Below are 21,066 nucleotides of genomic sequence, written 5' to 3' on the forward strand. Positions count from 1 at the left end.
CTGCCATAAAAAAACAAAGCTAAAATCATTTCCGATACTATCGCCAGGCTTTATAGGCTGTTCAGGCACACGCTGATGCCACAAGTAGATGCTGATCTAATGGACCACAATTGAGGTGAACAAATTGTATTTGGAGATGCAAATTTCTAAGAAATCTTCCGAGAAGAACCCTCCTAGACTCTCAAGCTTTACTGCTAAGCCACACTGTAAAAGGGGAGAGACGATTTTCACCGTCATTTACTTCTCTCTGCCGTCTCTTCTTTCCTCTTCAGAAAATATACATTTCGAATGCTTAATTTACATTTAGTGACCCCAAAAAATGGGCATGTCATTAGCTCTGACCTCTCCGCCTCATTCTAATTTGGTTTGCTTTCTGCTTTTACTTTTTGCTGCCCACATAAAATTGAACCACAAGCACGCCGAAAGAATAAACATTTTCCCTTTTTGGCTAAACATAAATTTGTCTGCCAATTAACATATCTCGTGAATTTCTGTAATTAAATCCCAGGGCCAACAGAAATAAATGTACAAAAATTTCGCAAAATTTCAAATACAAAAAACATAAATCAAATAGAAATTGTGGGGAAACGAAAGTTGCAAGCATTTCTTGATGAGCGACATTTTAAGGGAACAAAATTATTTTAAAAGGTAAAGAAAATTAAATGGTTTTTTAACACCAATATTTTAGTTCTATTTTGCATTATAGTATTATTAATATTGTGTTTTTTTTTTTTAATACAAGAAAGTGTAAGTTCCCTGCCTCGCGCACTCTCTCACAGAGAAGCTTAGCATTGAAGAGTACTTTCATTAGTGCCCCCCACAGGCTCTTTCCTAGCCAGAAATTCCTTCTTTAAAATTCAACAACTTGATATACCCGATACTCAAAATGAGTATGTAGAGTTGCGGTATTCGCAGCAACCCACAACGTTCCCCCTCGTTCAATTTCAAATCATCTACGGGGCTAATGTTGATCAGTCTAGCATAAGTCTCCCTAGTAAAATCAATCAACAACTTTGTCCAGATATATAATATATTTGTAGTGTGAAACACAAATTTATTCGATCAGAAGAAAGCAGTGCGTCGAATCCATTCGTGTGGCAATAACTACTATAAAATTTTGTATGTGCCTCACAATGCCACAGAAGCTCAAATATTAATGTCCTTCAAAAAGATGCCCAAGAAAATACATCCAGATAAAAATTTCGACCCCAGAGCCACTGAAACCTTTCAAGCAGATTCTCGTCGTTCAAACCTCAATCGGATTTTATCGTATTGATAATCTTTGTCTTGATAATGGCCTATCTCATCTATATTCCCAGCTATAGCCTGAATAGCTCGGAGAAGATTCCAGTAAAGTGCACGACCACTAACATAATGGTTCCATATTATTTAGCACAGAACTGGGACTGCTTCACGACATATAAGCCTTTTGGAAACCTGTGGGAAATAATGGTCGAAAACAACTTTTGGAATACTATGGGGGATGCAGATTCATTACCATGATACCTTGTTGGAGTATGCTCACAAATGCATATCATCGTCCATCTTTTTGAAGGACATTAATATTTGAGCTTCTGTGGCATTGTGAGGCACATCCAAAATTTTATAGTAGTTATTGCCCCACGAATGGATTCGACGCACTGCTTTCTTCTGATCGAATAAATTTGGATATACTCGTGTTGTTGGCTTTTGTTTCAGACTACAAATATATTCTCGTTATATCTGGACAAAGTTGTTGACTGATTTTACTAGGGAGACTTATGCTAGACTGATCAACATTATCCCCGAAATTTTGAGATATACGTTTTATAGTGAGTTCTAACAGATCTAATAGTCTCTGAGATTTGTGAATATCCCCAGATTTTCGTCCTTTGCGGGGGTGGATTGGGGTGTGGCGAAATTTCGAAGCAAACTCGTCTCGGTGCGATATCTTAGGAGTGTGGATACCAAATTTGGTGGCTCTAGCTTTTATAGTCTCTGAGGTCTAGGCGCTAATAGGGACGGACAGACGGACGGACGGACAGATGGGTATAAATGTAGAGTTGCGGTCTCAGCAGCAACTCACAACGTTCCCCCTCGTTTTTGGTTTGGGAATTATTTATAATTTCTGTAAAGATCAAAGTTCCATCATCCAACATCTGCTTGCATAACTTTATTGTTTTAGAGATTCTCTTTTCTGGTTGACTGAAAGCGAAAATATGTACATACTCGTATGTGTCCGAGAATTTTTGGCCGGACTATAGTTTCTAAAAATATAATTTTATGGCCAAATGTTTTTGCTGATCATCTTTTTGTCATGCAAATTGTGAAACTTTAAAATGCAAATCTCTTTATGGAGGAGATTCTCTAGCCATACTACACCCGAAACTAAGAAACGAAGAAACCGAAGGAACCGGAATCGCTGGACACATTATTTATGAGACATTTATTGATTTCATATACGGTTTTTGTTTTGTTTTTGTTTCGGGGCGTGTGTGGCAATTTGTAAGCAGCGTTTCTGGTTTCTGGTTTTCCATCCGTGGAGTAGCTGTTTCGGGGCAGTGCTCGTAGATCTGTGCGGATCAATTGCCAATTACTGAGCAAACAAAATATTTCTCTAATTTGCTGACACGAAGCCAGCAGCCCACAAAAGCCACCATCCACCACCAAACACTCGCATGTCAGGGCCACGGACGGAGTTCCAATCAAAGAGCGGACTCTGCCACAGCTCCAGGTTGCAGGTTGCCTCCGCGCAGATGCCTCCGCTCCGATAGTCCCAGAGTCAGGCGATGTTGGGTTGGGTTGGGTTGGGTTCTGGGTCTCGGCTTTGGCAGCGAAATATTTTTTCTAATTAATAATAATAACAATTGAAGCCTGGGCCACGGCCTAACGGCACTGACGCCAAAAGGAATGTGGAGCAAAAAATGGGAAAAAAGAAAGAAAAAAATGGAGTGTTAAAATTGTATTTATTTGCCAAGTTCTTGGGTTTTTCCTCGTGGCTTTTCTTTTCGGGCCCCCAGCATCTAAGCGGTTCATCAAAATTGCTCGCCGGCTTAAATTGCATTTTGCTTTTCAAATTAAAAGTGAGGTTTCTGCGGTTTTGCTGCGGCTTGACTCTTGATATCTCGAGAGCATCTCCCCCACTTGCAACGGTTATAATTTGTGGGTTTATTTATGGGCTAGAAAATGCTACAGATTGCCTTTAAATGTGGCAGGAAATTAAACATTTTTGGGTTACTTTTGAAGGTCTATCGGAGGCATCAAGGTGCACAGAATGCAGTGCTTCCCATGGACATTGCAGTCCCCCCCCCACCCCCTGCCTTTGGAGAGTCACAGTTGAGCAACTGTTGGCTTTCCACAGTATTTGCAACACAGAAATATTTTTGAATTTTGCATGGCACACACTCTGAAAAATATTCATTTATCCATATGCCAGAGATAATTACCATGACTCGCACTCAAACACTCAAACCATAAAGCACACTACGCTGAAATTTTTATTACATTTTACAATTTTTTGTGGTGCCAACTGTGCACCGACTGCCGCTGCTGAACCCGACTCTCTTCCCTCTTCGCTTTTGGCCTCTTCACAGGCGAGGAGTTCACATTGTTGGCCCGTGACCCGACCCGGTCGCAGGTGTCGACAGCAGAGCCACCAAGCACCGCCAACCGACGCTGACTCACCTCAGGGGTAGAATATGGCGGCGGGGGAGGGGAGGGGCTCTGTGTCTGGTGTGTGTCGTATTGTTTTCAGTTTTTCGCATAATTACAAAAGTGGCAAATGCTAAATGGTCAAAAGCTGAATGGAAAAATGTAACAAAAGTCGGGCTGTCGGCCCATCGGGGGGAAGGGAAACCCTATACGGCTACCGAGTCTTGGGAAGTTTTTTGTTTTCGTCCGCTGCATTTCCGGTTGCTTTAATTTCAGTTTTCGAATACCCAGTACTCCATGGGGGTGGAAGGGTGTATTGGAAGGTCCTAAAAGGTGCACGACTTCTAGGATTAACAGGAATACCTATAGATGAAAAGAATCCACCATAGATCAACCCAACCTGATATCTAAAACAGAGACCAAAGAGTAGGAAAAAAGACTCCCTCTCCCAGTGTGGCTAAGCCGTTAAGGGTGCAATTTTTAACCCATAATTAATGGGTATATACACTACTCATTAGACATATCTTTCGACCCTGTTTCTGCTGCCTCTGATGACTCAATTGTTGGCTAGAGAGAGGGGGATTGAGTGCTGGGAAAGAGAGCAGCCGGCAGGGGGCACAGAGCACTCCAGTTAATGTTTCGCACAGAATTGTGATCTCCATTTAATGGTTCTTTTGTCTTGATGACTCGTCCAAAAATGGTGCTAAAACAGACGTCAAAATCTTTGAAAATTGAAAGTGTTTCAGCCCCAGAAGTGTGGGTGCCAGCGAGCAGACAAAAAAACGAAGCAATCATACAAAAGATTTGACATTGAAAATGCTTGAGGAATACGTTTTGGAGATTTTGGAAAGCAAATGAATCATTTTGAGGGATCCTACATGGCTTGTGGAGGCATAAATGACAAGTTCGTTGCTCAAGTCATTTGTTTATTGTGTTTCTGGTGACAACATTTCGCTTAAAGTCCGACAACAAGCCTGTCTGCTGGCTCATTTGTTTGCCACTTGATCTATTTTTAGGCTTACAGATCTCTCGACTCTCGAGGAGCCACAAATATTGACATACAAATTTTAGAGCTCATCGGGCAGCCATAATGGATTTTTATATAGATATTTACTTTGCCAAAAAAATCACCGAAAACACCAAAAAAGAAGAAGCCGCCACTAAAGGCAAATACGGAAGATCGTTCTACACGCGATAGTATTCGGCGGATTCTTTTAATTAGGCACCATATTTGTCGATGATTTTGGATGATGAGCAATCAGAGTGAATGCGAATGCTGAGCCTTCAGTCTTCGAGGCAAAGTGATTGGCAAACAGCAATCAGAAGGAAACTCTAGCCCTCACCTTTGCGCTGTGGCACTGCAAATACTAGTCTCAGCTCAGCCGTTAGATGGTTAGATCTCTCCCGCCTGGACTGGAGTGGAGTGGAGTGGAGGGAAGGCAATTAGCGGCTTTTGTTTGCTAAATTAAGAGGCAAATGGCACAACACTCCATCGATTAAGTGACAAATCAATGGGCACTGCTTCTTAATTGCGTCATTGAGAGGCCCTACATAGCTGGCCCACAAAATGGTTAAGAAAGCCTTGGCTACGGGGCCTTGACCATGAGATATTGATGGGCTTACATTACAGAGTGAAGGAGCATTTTTGTAAGAATATCTCAGAGATAGACGTTTATTTGAAGGTCGGAAGGGGTCAATTAAGAGATAAAGAGTCATTACGTTCTATTACTACAAATATTTCCCTCTAGTTTGTGTACTCCTCCACACATGGAAAACTAATTTGCAAAAAATCTCAACAAATTCCCATAATATGCATAAAGCGGAAGCATCAAAAAACGCTTCTCCATGTTCGCTTCAAATAACTTTCGCACGACAAAAAGCCACAAAATCATTGGCGAAAAGTTGCAACAAAAAATAACCATCATTCATTCATTTATACTTCATAAAAAAACACTTTCAAATGCTCGCTTCGTGGACACCTACACCTCATCCAGACAGCATCCACATCTCCAGCGTCCCGTCCAAGTAATGTCTCATGAAAAGCAAAAGTGTGCACAGATATGACACATTGTAAAACCCACCCGAAAGATGAGAAAAAAGTACCGAAAACTATGTAAATAAATTTGCCAAAGCGAAATAAAAAACTTTTACTTTTATTGTTCGTCGGCGGAGCGGTGTCCGTGTTGTCTGTGTTGTCCGGAGCCTGGAGCTGGGGCTCATGTTGCTGTCGAAGCGAAAATATTTGCGCATCATGCAATTTGATTTGCAACAAAGATGTGACTTGTGTTGTGTGTGTGTTTCAAATGCGATTCCGATCACACAACACATCTCATCACAGGGACAGAGAGAGAGAGAGTTAAAATACAGAAAAAGGCAGTAGCAAAAATAACATGAATATCGGACAGCAGCAAAACAACAAAATTAACACCAGCCATATCCCTTGGAAAATCACCAACCAAATATAATTAAAATACTATTTTCGTAAAAACAAATATTACAGCAATCCCAACAGCTTTCCTAGAAAAAACACTGGTCTTAATAGAATAGGGCTAATACTGAAAAGTGTGAGGGTGCTCTGTGTGAGGGATTCCTGTCATTGTGTAGAAAATCACACCAAATCAGGAACTAATAAACCACCATGTAAGCAACTAAATTAACACTTTCGAGCAGTAGGAAAGTTCCAACACGAATCAACAATCATTACAACACACCAACAATAATCATAGCTTGAAATAATCTTCATTTAATCAGTAGATAAGGATGGAATCTCCCGCCCAATCCCTAAAAAGCCATCTCCAAGTGCATTGACCCCAATCAGGTTCGTTGCCTAAGTCTTTTGATTGGCATGCCATATCGGCACTCGTATCGAATTTTTTTGTAGTATCACAATTTCCATTGCAATCGGCTGCCACTCTTTCACTCATTTCCCAATCACTTTGCATGTTTTCTACTCCTTGATTGAAATGTTTGCAATTTTTTTCGGCAATAGGGGGGCGGTCTTTGGTGGTGATTGCAGAGCCACAGAGTGGCGGCACTGCATTGAGGTGGGCGGTTTTTGGTCAAAGTAAAAGGCTTTTAATAAACATATTTGCGTGTGCTTATGCAATGGAAACATTAAATGAAACTGCAACTGAAACTCTGTAGTGCATTTCTACATCAAAAGCCGATTAAACATTCGACGAAATTTGAAAGTAAAATCTCAAATATTTCCTACCATTTTGCATAATGTTTTTTGGGGAAACCTGAAGGATTCGTTTTAAAGATATATATATACATATAGCTTCTTTAAGTACATTTAAATCACATTCTAAATATCAGGAAACTACAGACTCAAACCCACAGAAATATTTAGGGAGGGATATGTGGACAGATGTAATATAAATGAATTGAAATAAATTCCAAACAATAAACCTTTAATTTATCTTTTTGATGTTCGTATTAAAAAATAGATAATAGATAGAAAGAATGTTACTAGATGCCAAATATTCGTGAATATAGTTTTAAATATAAATAACCATCTATCCAAATACATATGTATTCTGCTTACTGATTAATTGGCCCTATCTATGATTTTCAGCTCCAATTATTATCTATTTATAAATAATTTGTTTGTATGTTAATTATCCATAATTAAAATGCTGGTTAATAACAGACTTTTGTACTTTAAATGAATATATATATTAAAGCAGAGATTACCTCATTTATTCCCTCATTCAATGGCCCAATTTATTTTCCCCCATCGTTTGGGAAAACTAAATCATCTATCCCTGATGTTTCTCCATGCAAAAGAGGGGTAAAAACCTTAAGCAATTGCAGTCAGAGCCCATTAAATATTTCGGGCACATTTCGCAGCCAGAAATTGTAACGCAAGTCCCTCTTAAGAAAATAAACTAAAACCCAACCCTAAACAAATTTGGGCAAAACGCTTAAAATGTCTGTAGGAAAACGTTATGCGCAAAATTGGCAAACTTTATGTGCCTGAAATTTGGTGGGCAATTTGCGTTTAATTTGGGGTCACACACACACACACATCGGGCAGAGACGTAGACCCAGACCCCGGGCAATGTTATGTAAAAGACGGGACCCGGGCGCCCTCTCGACACTCTGCCAAAGGGACAAGGGGACAAGGGGACAGGGGGACAGAGCCGCCACAACGATCGACCGGAGGGTAATCAATGTAAAGCAGTTTTCGAAGGCATTTTAATTGCCACAGCACCGTCATCACCAGCTCCAGCTCCATCTCCATCAGTGGGGTTTAGGGGGGGAGGGAGAGGAACTGCTTGCAACACTGCAACCTGCCCCGCGGCCAAGCCAAATGACACATGCGCCGCCTCGGCTCTGTCTCCCAGGTCTGTCCTGCTCTCACTCTCCGATGCCCAAGTTTTTCTCGGCGCGGAGAGCCCGCGCTTGTTCGCGATGCGATGGCCATTGAAAAGACTTTCACTCTGACGGAGAGTGGAGTGGAATGCCGCAAAAGATGAAATGGCTATTGACTTCATTTGTGGCCAAAAATAAAGTTGAACCATTAACTAATTAGCTTACATTTTGAGCGATTTATTGAGAGCTCAGAGCTCCAACCGGAAAGTATTTCAAGAAATAGAAATTGGCAAATTATTACCATTCAAATTATTTCTTTTAGCTGTCCTTAATTTGTTCTTTCAACAAAGAACTTTCGAGACGAAGGAACCCTCCCTAAATGGAAACAATTCTTTCCAGAATATACAGAAATACCTGTTCTTAGAGCCGAACCCGCTAAGAAGTTCTTTCCAGAACCTTCTGTGCATTATCGTGCTAGCACTCACCTTCTGGCCTGTCGTGGTATGGACTGGGTCCAGCACACTGGGGCCTTGTGCAGCTGATGCATATTCCTGGATGACTTGTAGGTTAGGTCGCCGCACTCCGTCTGCCACACCTGGAGATTCCCCTCCGCCGGATAGAACGTGTACAGGCTGTGGGTGGCCGAGGCAATCACCGGGGAGGAGCCGCCTCCGTCCACCACGTCCACGCCAGCGGCCACCATGGGCGACAAGGTGGCACTGGAGATGGGCTGGACGAGAAGGGCCTGTCCGGCCGCTGTTCCCGGGGAACTGCCTCCGGCCGGGGTCTTGTAGTTTAGCATCCTGGTCGGTCCCGGTCCGTTGGGGCTGGAGCAGCTGCTCACGTTCCCGTTGCCATCGTGCTTGAGGATCAGGCTGCTGGGATCGTAGCCATGGCGGTGTCTGGCAATGGCGTCCACCGAATGGGAGCGCAGTCCGGTTCGGGCTGGATTATGGGCTGCCAAATGGAGGCGACGTCCGCGACGAAATCCGCTAGTGACTGAGACAGCTCCGGCAGCTCCGGCAGCTCCGGCCTGGCCCGAAACGGAGCCGGGTCCGCCATGGGTCATGCGATGGTTGTGGACACTGGAGGCGGCACTGGGTACGAGGGGCTGTCGCTGTTTCTGGTACTGCAGCCGTGGCTGGGGGGGCAGGGTCTGCTGCTGCTGCTGTTGCTGCTGGCCACCGATCTGTCGTGCCTTGGCCATGCCCACCTGCTGGCTGCTCTGCTGATCCTTAAAGTATTCGCGCCGCTGCAGCTGGGGTGCGGCCAAAGAGAGGACACCCCTGGCCGAGTTTCCGCCTGGTGCTGTGGCTGTTGGCTTCTCCGAGCCAGTGGAGGAGGCGCCGCCAGTGGCCGCCGAACTGAGTTGCGCCAACTTGCTGGCATTGTTATGGTTGCTGCTGGCGGCAGTGGCGGTTCCACTTGTCTGATGCTCCGAATCGGTGGAAACCCGATCCGGATCACTTTCGAAACCTTCGTCCAGGGATCGTGTTGGACTCAGTATGGGCTTCGAATGGTGCTCCAGTTTCGCACTCGCGCTAGACGTGGACGTGGATGATGTTGACGACGACATGGCTCTGCTCTCTGTCCACTCTGTCAAGTACTATATGGGGGTTTTCGGTTTTCGGTTTTGCTTATTGTTTTTGTTTTTGTTTACGCCGGAGTATTGGGTATCTATCGTTACACTTGGCTTGGCCCTACGAGTGGCTTGGCCTGAACTACTTCTCTTTTGCCTCCCTGTATCTCTGTATCTGTGTATCGCTCCCTTTCTTTCGAAGCGGTAAATATGTACGAGTATGTATTAAAAAAATGCACAATGCCGCCTGCTGCTGCCGTTCTTTTGCACTTTTGCTTCACACGCCACTTTTTCTTTTAATTTTCCATGCACTTTTTTCCATCTAAATTTTCTTCTTTTTTTTATGGTGCCTTCTGCTCTTTCTTCTTTTGTATTTTTCTTATTATTATTTTTGTTAGTACATTTTTCACTTCAAATTCGATTGTTGTCTGCGGGCCGCAAAAGTCGCGCCAAAGTTGCAGTTGGTTGCAGTTGCAATGGGAAAGTTCGGTTACTCTCGACTGGATCGGATCGGATCGCTTCACGTCTGTCTCGCACGAAAGTTTTTTTCAAACTGAGCTCCAAGCTTGCCCGCAACTGTTGTCGAAGCGGCCAGGTAGCGGTGCGTCAGACGGAAAGCTTCTCTCCCCACCTTTGGCACTTGTTACGCTTGCTTCGTTTCGACTCAGTTGATGCACCTGCTGTCAGTGCTCAGAGAGAGAGGCAGAGAGAGAGGCCCGCCGCGGGAGCTTTGCGCTCGCACAGCTGTTTCCGCGAGAGTGAGTCGAGAGTGGAGGTGGAGTGCATAGGTGAAACAGGAACATGTCAACAGAGAGAAACCTTGACATCTATGCAATGCAGTTGTTGTTGACATTATACATGTGTATGGTAATTTTTAGAGGGAAGTGGAACCGCGTTTCATAATTAAAAATTGAATAAACAAGGAAGAAGAATGATTGAAATCTTCACCGAGGGTTGCTTAATTGACATTATGAATTTTAGAGCACTCTGAAACTGAAAACAGAACGTTCACGAAGGTTTTTTTATGGTGGAGGGTACTCAAAATGTAACGCAATTATTTTCAAATGGAGTCAAAATACTGCATGTGCTGTACTGGTTGGGAAACACAGCAGCAGCACCCCTCGGCGTTCTGGCAGAGATTCGTGCTGAAACCATACGATGATGCAGTACTAGATTTAAATTTCAATTAAATAGCAGTATTTTCTCCAAAAACGGTCACAGGAACGGCTGGCAAAAAATAGTGTACAGTAGAGCAAGTTTTCTAGACGCCACTGTATAAAGTCGATTTCGTGCTTTGGCTCTCATGATTTTGCTCTCTCCATCTCATTACTTCTCTCGCGCTCGTGAAAATTTCATCAATGAAATTACAAAACTGCAAAAGCAACAACAATAACCGGCATGGCACAAGACCCGTAACAACAAAACAAAACAAGACTTTGAAAAGCTCGCTCCGAGAGTGGAGTTACCAGGTGAGAGCAGAGGTGATCAGAGCTTTTGGCACCTGCTGCACAACAACAGAGAGTGGGAGAGCGTGAGTGAAGACAAAAATAGCGGACAATTTCGGCCGTTTGTCGCTGCTTTCTCACTTCTCTCTTTTCCTTTTGTTTTCTGCTGATCGATGCCTCTGTCGCTGTCGCTGTCGCTGCCGCCGCCTTTGCCGGTGCTGCTGTTGCAATTTGTTGGCAGCGCTCCATCGATGTTGAAGTGGAATGCCCTTACTTTGATTGATTTCCGGGTGCAGCAGCAGACGCCGAAGGTTTCGTTTTTCGCACTTGGCGTAGCAACAACACTGGGAAGCAAAAACATGGGCAGCGATCGTGGCAGTGGAGAAATTTCAGGTACAGTAGTGGGATGAGGGATTTTGAGGGGGCTAAGAATTTACTCGAAATCGAGAGCATAGAAACCATAGAGGAAACGCGCTTTTGGTGCTGAAGCCATTGGATCTGTTGCTCCTATGGGTGATAAGGTTATAAAAGGTTAGAAAATAGTATTTATATGAGAATAAGAAAGAAAGAACACATAGGTGCTCTCCGTTTAAGAGAGTAATCGTACAAAGAAAGGTACATATGTATGTACATGCATATCCGAGGCCTATATCCATTTGTCTAGCTATTACTTATCGATTCCACCGAAAATCATACCGATATATTCTTTCATCGTGATCTTGCTCTTGCTTTTGTTCGAAACTTCCGATAAACGCTGAACGAAAGGTTATAACAATTTCGAGCAGAGACTTGGAATGCTGAGAAGAGCTGTCACTATTCTTTATCAGCATAATCCATCCACAAGAGTATCTACTGCTTCAGACCCCAAAGATAGGCATTTCTTATTTGCTGATATTCTTGAGGTTATTTCATTGATTTTCGCTTTTCACTTTATGTTCCCATTTACCAAATTATTCACTCGACGGCGTCCCCGGGCATTGCACTGAGAGGTGGTGCTGTGGCTGGGGCAGGGGCATTGCGGCGGGTCTTTATGATAGTTTCGGTTGCCGTTGTTGCTGTTATAGTTATAACTGCAATTTAATTATATGAATTTTATAGTTTGAACACCATAAAAATGTTGGTCTTAATTGTGTTTCTGCTCTGGCTATGACTCTGATCCCGTGTCCGTGTCCGTCTCCGTGCCTTGTTATCGGTTTACGTGACGGTATTTTGATTTTTATTATTAGATCTCCGGAGTCCACACCAAAATGACCCAAACATTGGTTTGGCTCTTGGGCCAGTTGGGCTGGCTGCCATTACAGTTATGGTTAGGTAACAAGCCTTCAATTCCACAACACTCCATAAAGCATCGGCTTACGTGTGATGCGGTGGGGCAGAGTCAGAGTCCGAGTGGCTCTTACGGGTAGTGGGTGTTGTTTGCGCTTGGCTTGTGGCGAGTTCATTGGGGGTCAAGACTGCGGAGAGCAGAGCAGGCGACCATAAACTTCTTGTAAAGTCAACAGCATCGAAACATCGCGAACTCGTCGGGGGGGCCATCAATCAATCAAACTGCAGTTAGAGCTGTTCTTGGGGAAAAACAGAAACCAAAGTGGAAGTATAATGATGCAGCTCTCACATTTCAGAAGGTTTCCTTAAAGCCCTTGCCCTTGTTGAAGGGCCTTGTCCTTGTTGGACAAGTTTAGGATGGTCTTCGACCCTCAATATAAAGATCATGTAAATACTATTCCCGAGTTCCGGGTGGACTCTCTGTACCTCCACCATCCATCCGATCCTCTGACCACATTCAAACTTATTGCCGCTGACTCCTCGATCATCTGTTCAGTGATCTGCAGCGTCCCGTAGTATTTACCATCCATCGATCCATGCCATCCACCCATACATCAATTGATGGCAATAAACAACCGTAAAATGTTTACAGCCCGAGCAAAACCCACAAAAACTCTGTCTCCCGATCCCAGACGATGGGCGGTGCGATGGCAAGTGCCACTGTGGGCATTGGGGGGCTGCTTGCAGCACCAGTTTAATTACAACTTTACCAGTTATGACAGACGTCGGCTATAGCAGTCGGTCGGTCTTCTCTCGATGCTCTCAGATGCACACCGCCTAAGCACACAGAAGCAGCCAGCAGCAAAACGCCACATCGGCAGCAACATATGTCACATAATTTCCACAATTAAAACATAAATTGAAGCACTGCCACAGTCAGCTGTAGAGACGGTATGAGCCTGGCAAGCAGGTGCAACAGGCCCAGTAGGTGAGGCACACGCATGCGTAAAACGGTTGTCGTTGTTGCTGGTTGCTGGTGGCTGTTGCAACGACAACAACGGCAGCAACATGCATGAAATTTTTAGTTGAATCTATCCAGGAATTCGGAATGGGTTAGTGGCTACGACTTGGGAATACCCTAGGCGGTAGATTACAGTGCATTCATGCGGGAATATCATTGATTGATCTACAATATTATACATTACTTCACCCTCAAAAGGTTTGACAAATGTCTCTTTAGAAAAGGATCATACGAGTACATGTTATAGGATAAACACATATTCCCCGCCTGATACAGGGTGTAGCACTGTGGAGCTGCACTTCGGCAACTGTTACGGGGTATACCCAGAGCAGGGACATGTTCTCCAGCCGGTTCGGCAAGCGACAACGATAACAGCTACACAACAGCACTACTGTGGATCGAGGGGGGGGCCGAAGCCGGAGAAAACTTGGGGAAGAGGCAGGCAACAACAAGGCGTGAATGCCGTAAGCTTATTGAGGAGCAGCAGCGGCAGTTGCAGTGGCAGTGGCAGTGGCAGCACAAGCCAGAGAGAAGTGGGGACCGGAGACCAGAGACCGAGGCAGAAACGCAACTTGGAGGCTGACTACATCATTACCGTTTTGGCCATGGGCCGCTTGCCATTGTAATTGATGTTGTATTAGAACATCATTTACGCAATTGCCACAGTTACTTGTAGTTGTTGCTGTTGCTGTTGCTGGGGATGGAAAATGGAGATGGGTTTGGGGTATGGGGTATGGGGAATGGGGAATGGTGAATGGAGATTTGGTAGTAAGTTTGGTTCTGGGCTTTCCTATAGCTGATGTTCCTGTTAGTGTCTGATTGTGCTCCTGTTTTTATTACCGATGTACCTGTATGCACAAAGTGTGATGTATTTAATTTGATACAAGTTTTATTTGCTAGTGCTTTTATTAACTTGTTTTGCCGTAGCTATGCAATTAATACCCATATGGAATACAGCTATTGAAGCAGAAACCATTTAAATGCAGGCCATAAGATATTATTATATTATTATTATATCATAACCTTAAAATATTTATAGTTTTGACCGCTTACTGAAAAGTATAGAGAGGTCTATAATTTATAAATATTCCAGATCAGCTTAAAAGCCTTGTTCTGCTTCAGTAAATGCTTCAGAAGTTCGGTATAAATCATATATTGTATTTCTTATAGGAAGAACTTGTCTATAACTTGATGGATCTACAAGGGTTTCTTATGGAAATATATATTATCAAAAAATGCATTTTCAAATTAATAGATAACAATATGTCGTATGTTTTCGGCCCTGAAGCTCCTGTCCATTTTAATTTAATGTAGTTTTAGTAAAATATACAATATAATATTAAACGATTCCGAAATATTCAGTTTAATTAAGTTTACGTGTTTTCAACTACAGATAGCACACACTTTATCGAACCAATACGTTTTAAGTATTAGAATATTGGCTCATTTATAAAAATAATAATTATTTTATATTCGAATTATTCTTCAAAATGTTATTACTCTACTATATACATATATATGAAAAGCCCAAAGGGTTAATTAAAAAACTGAAGTTAAATTAGAAATTTAAGTATTCAAAGTTTTAAGCTAAATTTTAATAATAACGTTTAATAAATAATAATAATAAAAGTTAAATAATAACGGATGTATCGATGGGGAGAAAAATAGGAGCATGGACACTTAATTTTTGATACTCTTATTTTGGGTTAGTAAAAAAAAGTGTAAATTAAAAAAGCTCTAAATTAGACGAATCAAATTGTTGTTGTTGTTCAAGATATTATCAGCCTCATCGTATTATTTGGATAATTATGATATCCATATATATATATATATATATATATATATATATATATATATTAATATTAAATATATAATTAAAATTAGATTTAAATTGAAAAATAGGTACATATTATTCAAATCGAAACATTATGCTGTAAAATGTTCCTGATTTCCTTATAAACCAATTTTTAATCAATTTTGGTATGCACTAAATATAAATTTTTGGAAATATCCACGACTAGCTCTAGTAAGCTACCAATTTTGTTCGACGATTATAGGGACACTTGAATGCAATGCTGTGGCTTCTGCGTTTTCTGTTGCTTTTCAGAAATACTACAAATGAGCGGAGGGCAGGAGAACCGAGCAAATCAGTTGTGGAATTTAGTTGTCCGGCAAGTTGATTATTGCATTGGCGGACGGGGTGGGGGGGGCAGAGCCGAGGGAGATGGCTGAAGGCCTCCATCCTGGATTACCTTGCCATTGGCCGTGAAGGACCGAGACCGAGACTGAATGATTAATGAACTATCCAGTCGGTATCCAGTCATATGTGGATGGCCTTCACTGAATGCCAGGGAGGGAGGGGAGCCCGAAAAAGAATCCAATTAGTTTGTTTCGGGTCGCGAGTGAAAGTCTATAAGTCCACAAACGACTGCCTGCACTCGTAGGTATATCCGTGAAAAGCATTTGACAAGCCGCCCAAAAGAATTTCCCAATCAAACTCTTGACTAATCCACATTGATACTGTCCAGAGCAATCCACCAGCCAGCAGGCAGCATGCGGCAGGCGGCAGGCGTCACGCAGCAGCAACCTGTCTTCCAACGCCGGCCCCTCCTGGGAGCCAAGTTTCAAATGTGTTTTGCCCGAAAAAGGTTCAACTAACGCAATGCCGCCGCCCAAAACGACGAAACAAAACCAAAAACCGAACGCAGAATGCAGAATGGAGAACGCAGCGCCATCGTCGTCGTCGTCGTCGTCGTCGTTCAGGCCCCATGATTGCCAAATCAAATAGCCCGAAAAAAAAGAAAAGACAACTAAGAGCCAACGGAAAAAAAAATGCGTGAAAGCCCACCTTTGGGTCAGTCGAATGATGGGATGCTCTTTCAATTAAATATCTAGAAAAGTTATAGGATTCGCTAGGAAGTTCTTAGAATGATCCCGAAAAGATACGAGAGATACGAGCCTAAGAAATGGCCTTAATTTCGGGTCTCCTAGAACAGACCATTAAACGATATATAATATAGAACGTCTGACACCCGATTTTGACTCATTGTTAAGGCTGTAATTGGAATCTTTTTCGTTCCCCATTCATATGACATCTAAATATAATTTTTTTAGTGCTCCACAATTTGTCTGAACATCTCCTAAAATGATTCTTTGGCGAAAATATACCTTTATTTATTTTATGGCCTTAATTTTTCTGCATTACAAAATTGCAATACCATCAGCAAGGGTATGCCAAAAAAAAAAAAAAAAAAAAAAAATGCTGCGGCACGAAACGAGGCAACATTTTTTACGCTTAAATGGCAGATTGTTAAAATAACAGAGGCGGCAACGGCACGCAAAATTGAACAACGGCACCGTCATTGCTCTCAGGTAGTACTTCCCAGAGGAGAGAGGCAGGAGGAAGAGCCACCAACCACCAACCACCAGTCGCCATCCAACGACCCAGCAGCGATCCGGCGATCCAGCGATCCAGCGATCCAACAGGTGCAAGCCAAGATTAACGCAAAATCAAAGCGGAAAAGTCTGACGCGAGCCGAAGAGGAAGAAGGAAAGCGGTGGGAGGGGTAGGAGCGACCAGGAGGAGGTGAGGCATTAGAACATTTAGTTAACCCCTCAGTGGTTGTGCGGGGCTAATAAGGGCACGGCTATTCCACAGAAAAAGCTCTATTGTGTTCTTTAAAATATTTTATACCTACGGCTTACCGAATAGAATATCATTAGTTCTGCATGCATCTGTCGTTTGGATCTTGGAACACCTGCCCTTCAAGCATATAAGGGCATATATTTTGGATAATAATGGTTGTATAATTCGGAGATTTTCCCATTTTGTAGGGCCAGGAAAACAGGTCTTGTACCATAAAATATATCTAGTACAATCCTGAAATGCCATCAAGATGATCCCTAAGCCCCTGTAAATCTAACATTATTCCAGTAATAAAGCAGAGAAGTTTATACTTGACCAGCCCAAGGGTTAAAGGCAGACTTTGGTTCCCCAAATGGTTAACCGAATGCAATTGCTACCGACTCCTGGACTCTGCTGCCACTGCCACTGCCACTGCCGCTGCCGAAGCGCCACACAGCCACTGTCGCAGATCAGAGGCAGCAGCCTGAAGGCAGCGCTGCCGACTCGCTGCCTGCCACATGCAACTGGCAACTGTTGCAACTGCTGCGAGTCGCGCTTCGCTTTTGACTATATCATTAGAAGCATCATTAGAATCACTTGGCAGCGACTTGGCTGCGGGCAACGCCTCGAGTGGATTTTTGCTGCTGCTGCTGCATAATAATTGTTGCCGTTGTGGCAGGTTGCAGGTTGCAGGTTGCAGCAGCCTGCCTGCATGCCTCTTGCAGATTTCGGTTTGTGTCTGTCGATTTTCCCTTTTTTTTTTTTCTGTTTGTTGTTTGCTTTTGCATTGCAATTTCTTCGTTCCCTTCGCTGGGCATTAAACTTTTGATTAGCGCTTTTCCAGGAAAACAGCAACAAATTAGCCAAAGAACGAGCCAGAGATTGCCAGAAGGGTTCAGGAGGGGTTTCCCTTTAACTTTTCATATGAGCAACATGGATTTACCTTTTGCTTTTCTTTGCATTTCTGTTTATTGTACCTCAAGGGTACTCAAGGGCATGCTGTATTCGTGAATGGATTTATATTGCAGGTATATTCAAGAAAAGAAGTGAATATATCCAAGCCAGTCTGTAGGTCCTGGTATTTGGCTGTTTTTTGGACGGAATTCAGTAAAAGTTGTATGTGCCTTTCCCGTTTTCCCATCCATTCTATTTGCGAATAGCGGGTATCCCATAGTCGAGCTATCGTCTGGAATGCCTCCATGTTTCCCCATTGTTTAGACCTGGCTTCCGGGGCACTTGTGATATCATTTTAACACGTTCGAAATGAGTCTTAGACTTGCATTTATTGCTTATTATGCTGCGCTTTTCTTTTCTAATCTACATCTGCCCCAGCCTCTGCCTCTGCCCCTGTCCCAGCCCCTGCCTCTGACTCTGCTGCTGGCTGTGACTCTGCCTTTAATGTAGCATTTTACATTAGACTTTTCCAGAGCCTCGGCTTTGGTCTCTTGCCATGTTCTGGGGGCTCAGCCTCCTGGTGGCACCTCTTCTTCAGCCGCTGTCTGCGATCATCGTATGGGAACCCGCAGTTCTCAGAGCCACACACATGCCACAAATTGCAGCACGTAGCTACCATTTAGTTGAATGATCTAAGGCAATTGACATTTGCAATAAAATTGTTTCTCTTTTTTTCTTATCTGTTTTTTTTTTTTGCTGTTTGCTGTTGTTGTTAGAAATAAATAAATTAAAAGAATGGTTAAGCTGGGCGTGGTCATTGCCATTGCCTTCTAAATGCTTCAAAATGATTTAGAAAGAACGAACCCCTTCATGAGAACTACTGAGAATTATGTGCATGAAATATATGTATTTCAAATATATTTTCAATTTATCTAACATTTATTCAAACAAGAAAAGCTATAGAAGGAAGGTAATACGTACAGCAGACCAGGATCTTGAAGGATTTAAAGGGGTATTCGTATGATATGTATATTTTTATAGCTCAATACTTATTTTAATATTCTTTAAATGAGTGAATATTGCTGAAGAAATTATGTTCTAGCCATGAACACTGCGATGGCAGTCTGGAATGGAACTACTGCCTGGAATAAGTTTAATCTTAGTCTTTCCCCAGATATTCTTGTAAAAATTTAGAAGGTGGAAGAAGGCTTTTGCATACCGCAGAAATATAATTAATGCGATTTTTTAAAGAAGGAAAATATAAATTAAGTGAGAGACTACCTAAATAAAAGTAAATGAGGAATAAAATATTAGTGCTTTCATTAAACGTTATCCCTCCAATCATTTTGTATCGCCAAAACTACAGAAATCGATGAAACCTTCGATGGTTTGACATCTCTAACCTAAAATGTATCCTTATTGAAATTAAATTACATTGAAATGCCCTGCTTTACCCAACCTTAACCCAAAAATATAACCTGGATCTGTTGCAATGAAATAAGATTAAAATCAGACTGGCATTCAATCCTCTTCAACGACTGGTGACATGAACTTCCATCATTATCAGTCATGGGAACCCGAGACCGCATTCAAGAGCAGTTCGAGTGCAATGACACCTTGCCACAGATGCAGTTGCCTCTTTGCGGCTGCTTGGCTTATCGAGCGACCAGCCGCCAACGCATTTGACAACATTTCCATTTGTTTCCTCATTACGAGAGCGGCTGGCAGCCCAGCGCTTTGCCAGTAGAAAATTTCACCGGCCAAGAGTCGAGTTGAATGTTAATTACGTGATGCTGCGAGGAAGCATCTCCTCATCGCTCCATGTGGCGACACCAGTCCAGTCCCCCCGCCACCTTGTGGCAGAGACGTCGCGGCGGTCGTGCAAAAGAAAGTGAAATGAGAAGCGTGGAAAGTCGACAAGAGGTGAAGATGGGTCTGCGCCGACTACAGACTACAGACCACAGGGTTCATGACTTTCAGCTGGTGCTGTTGTCGGCTGCTGTGGCAGCCAGAGGAGCGGCCTATTGTGGGGTTAGGGGAAAGGTGAAGAGGGCCGAGGCTTGAGATGGCAAGTTGGGGTGGGCCTTGGGGTCACTGAATAATTCGACTGGTCAATGAGTGTGTGTTGTGTGTGTGAGTGTACGAAGAGTGGGAAACGTTGATGATGATGCCGATGAGCAGGAAGAGTCGGACATATGGATGAGGAAGCCAAACGATGACAGATTACGATGAATGCTTCCTCGATTGAAACAAGAGTTTCTCCCAATAGGGAAATCATCGTTGTGATGGGATGCAAATCAGGGCAAATGGCAAAAGTAAGACTTAACTATTGGGATGCCAGTACCTCTTCCTCTTGATGCCTTTCATATTATTTTCCTCATTGCTGAGCAATAATAATAGATCGTTAGTTCTTGTGTGGCCTGTCTCAGAATATGACAAGATTTTAGCTTTTCTTTCAGCAGGTCTTCGCCCCTATACATAACCCCAACACGCTAGAAAATAAAGGCCATTTGAATGTAACTTGTAGATACTTTAAGTTATATATATCTTCCCCCCTTTAAAGCCTCTTCTTTGACAACATTTTCGCATAGCACTGCTGGGAAAGGCTCCATCAAAACTTCAACCTCAAATGCCAGAGAGGTTAATAAATGTTTCGCCTGTGTGTATTTCTACTATGTATGGTATTGGAATTTAGTGCTAATGCGTACAAGAAAGAGGCGTGACAACCGAAAAAATAACAAAGTGCTAATAATTTCTGTGCGAAATTATGTTCGGGGGCAACGTTCCTCTGTGCCCAGACCGGCTATGCCCCAGAGAATGTCGAAGCTGGAAATAGAGGCAAGTAAGACAATGCTCGAGGCAGGCAAGCGTTTTATACCCTTTGAATATAGCTTTTTATAGGTGATGCCAAGACAGAGAAAGAACAAATAGAGTGCTGAAACAGTGCAATTAAGGATTGATTTTATAGATTTTATCTGTGATGATCGAAACATTCGAAACATCTAAAAGAACTGCAATTTTCATAAGATCTACATTTCCTAGTGACCGAAATCCTCCTGTTCCTTCTTCTATCCAAATGAAAATACCCTCTGGAAGAGTACCAAACCCAAAAAAACGTTTTACATTTTCTGCGGTTTAATTCGAAGCAATTTGCATTTGTTTCTCCTTTTCCTGCCACAATTTGTTTCTGCCTTATATATTTCGATATAAAGTTTTTTGTGTTCATTTGCGTGATTTTTTGTTTTAATTTCTTGCCCGGGGCAGCGGAGAGTCCATTGTAAAGAGATTG

At 42.7% G+C, this 21,066-nt stretch overlaps 1 protein-coding gene across 1 annotated transcript in view; it reads right to left on the bottom strand.

The window, feature by feature from the left end:
- The window catches only part of LOC6591423, a 57,494-nt gene extending 47,683 nt beyond the window's left edge, over positions 1–9,811 (bottom strand). The window contains exon 1 of the mRNA XM_026993542.1: positions 8,433–9,811. Coding sequence (XP_026849343.1) covers positions 8,433–9,523 — 1,091 coding nt within the window. The 5' untranslated portion in view covers positions 9,524–9,811. The remainder of the gene's footprint in view (positions 1–8,432) is intronic.
- Between the last annotated feature and the right edge of the window lie 11,255 nt (positions 9,812–21,066).

The sequence above is a fragment of the Drosophila persimilis genome, unplaced genomic scaffold, assembly GCF_003286085.1.
Source record: "Drosophila persimilis strain 14011-0111.01,24,50 unplaced genomic scaffold, DperRS2 tig00000000-arrow-pilon, whole genome shotgun sequence".
In the NCBI taxonomy this organism is placed as follows: Eukaryota; Metazoa; Arthropoda; class Insecta; order Diptera; family Drosophilidae; genus Drosophila; species Drosophila persimilis.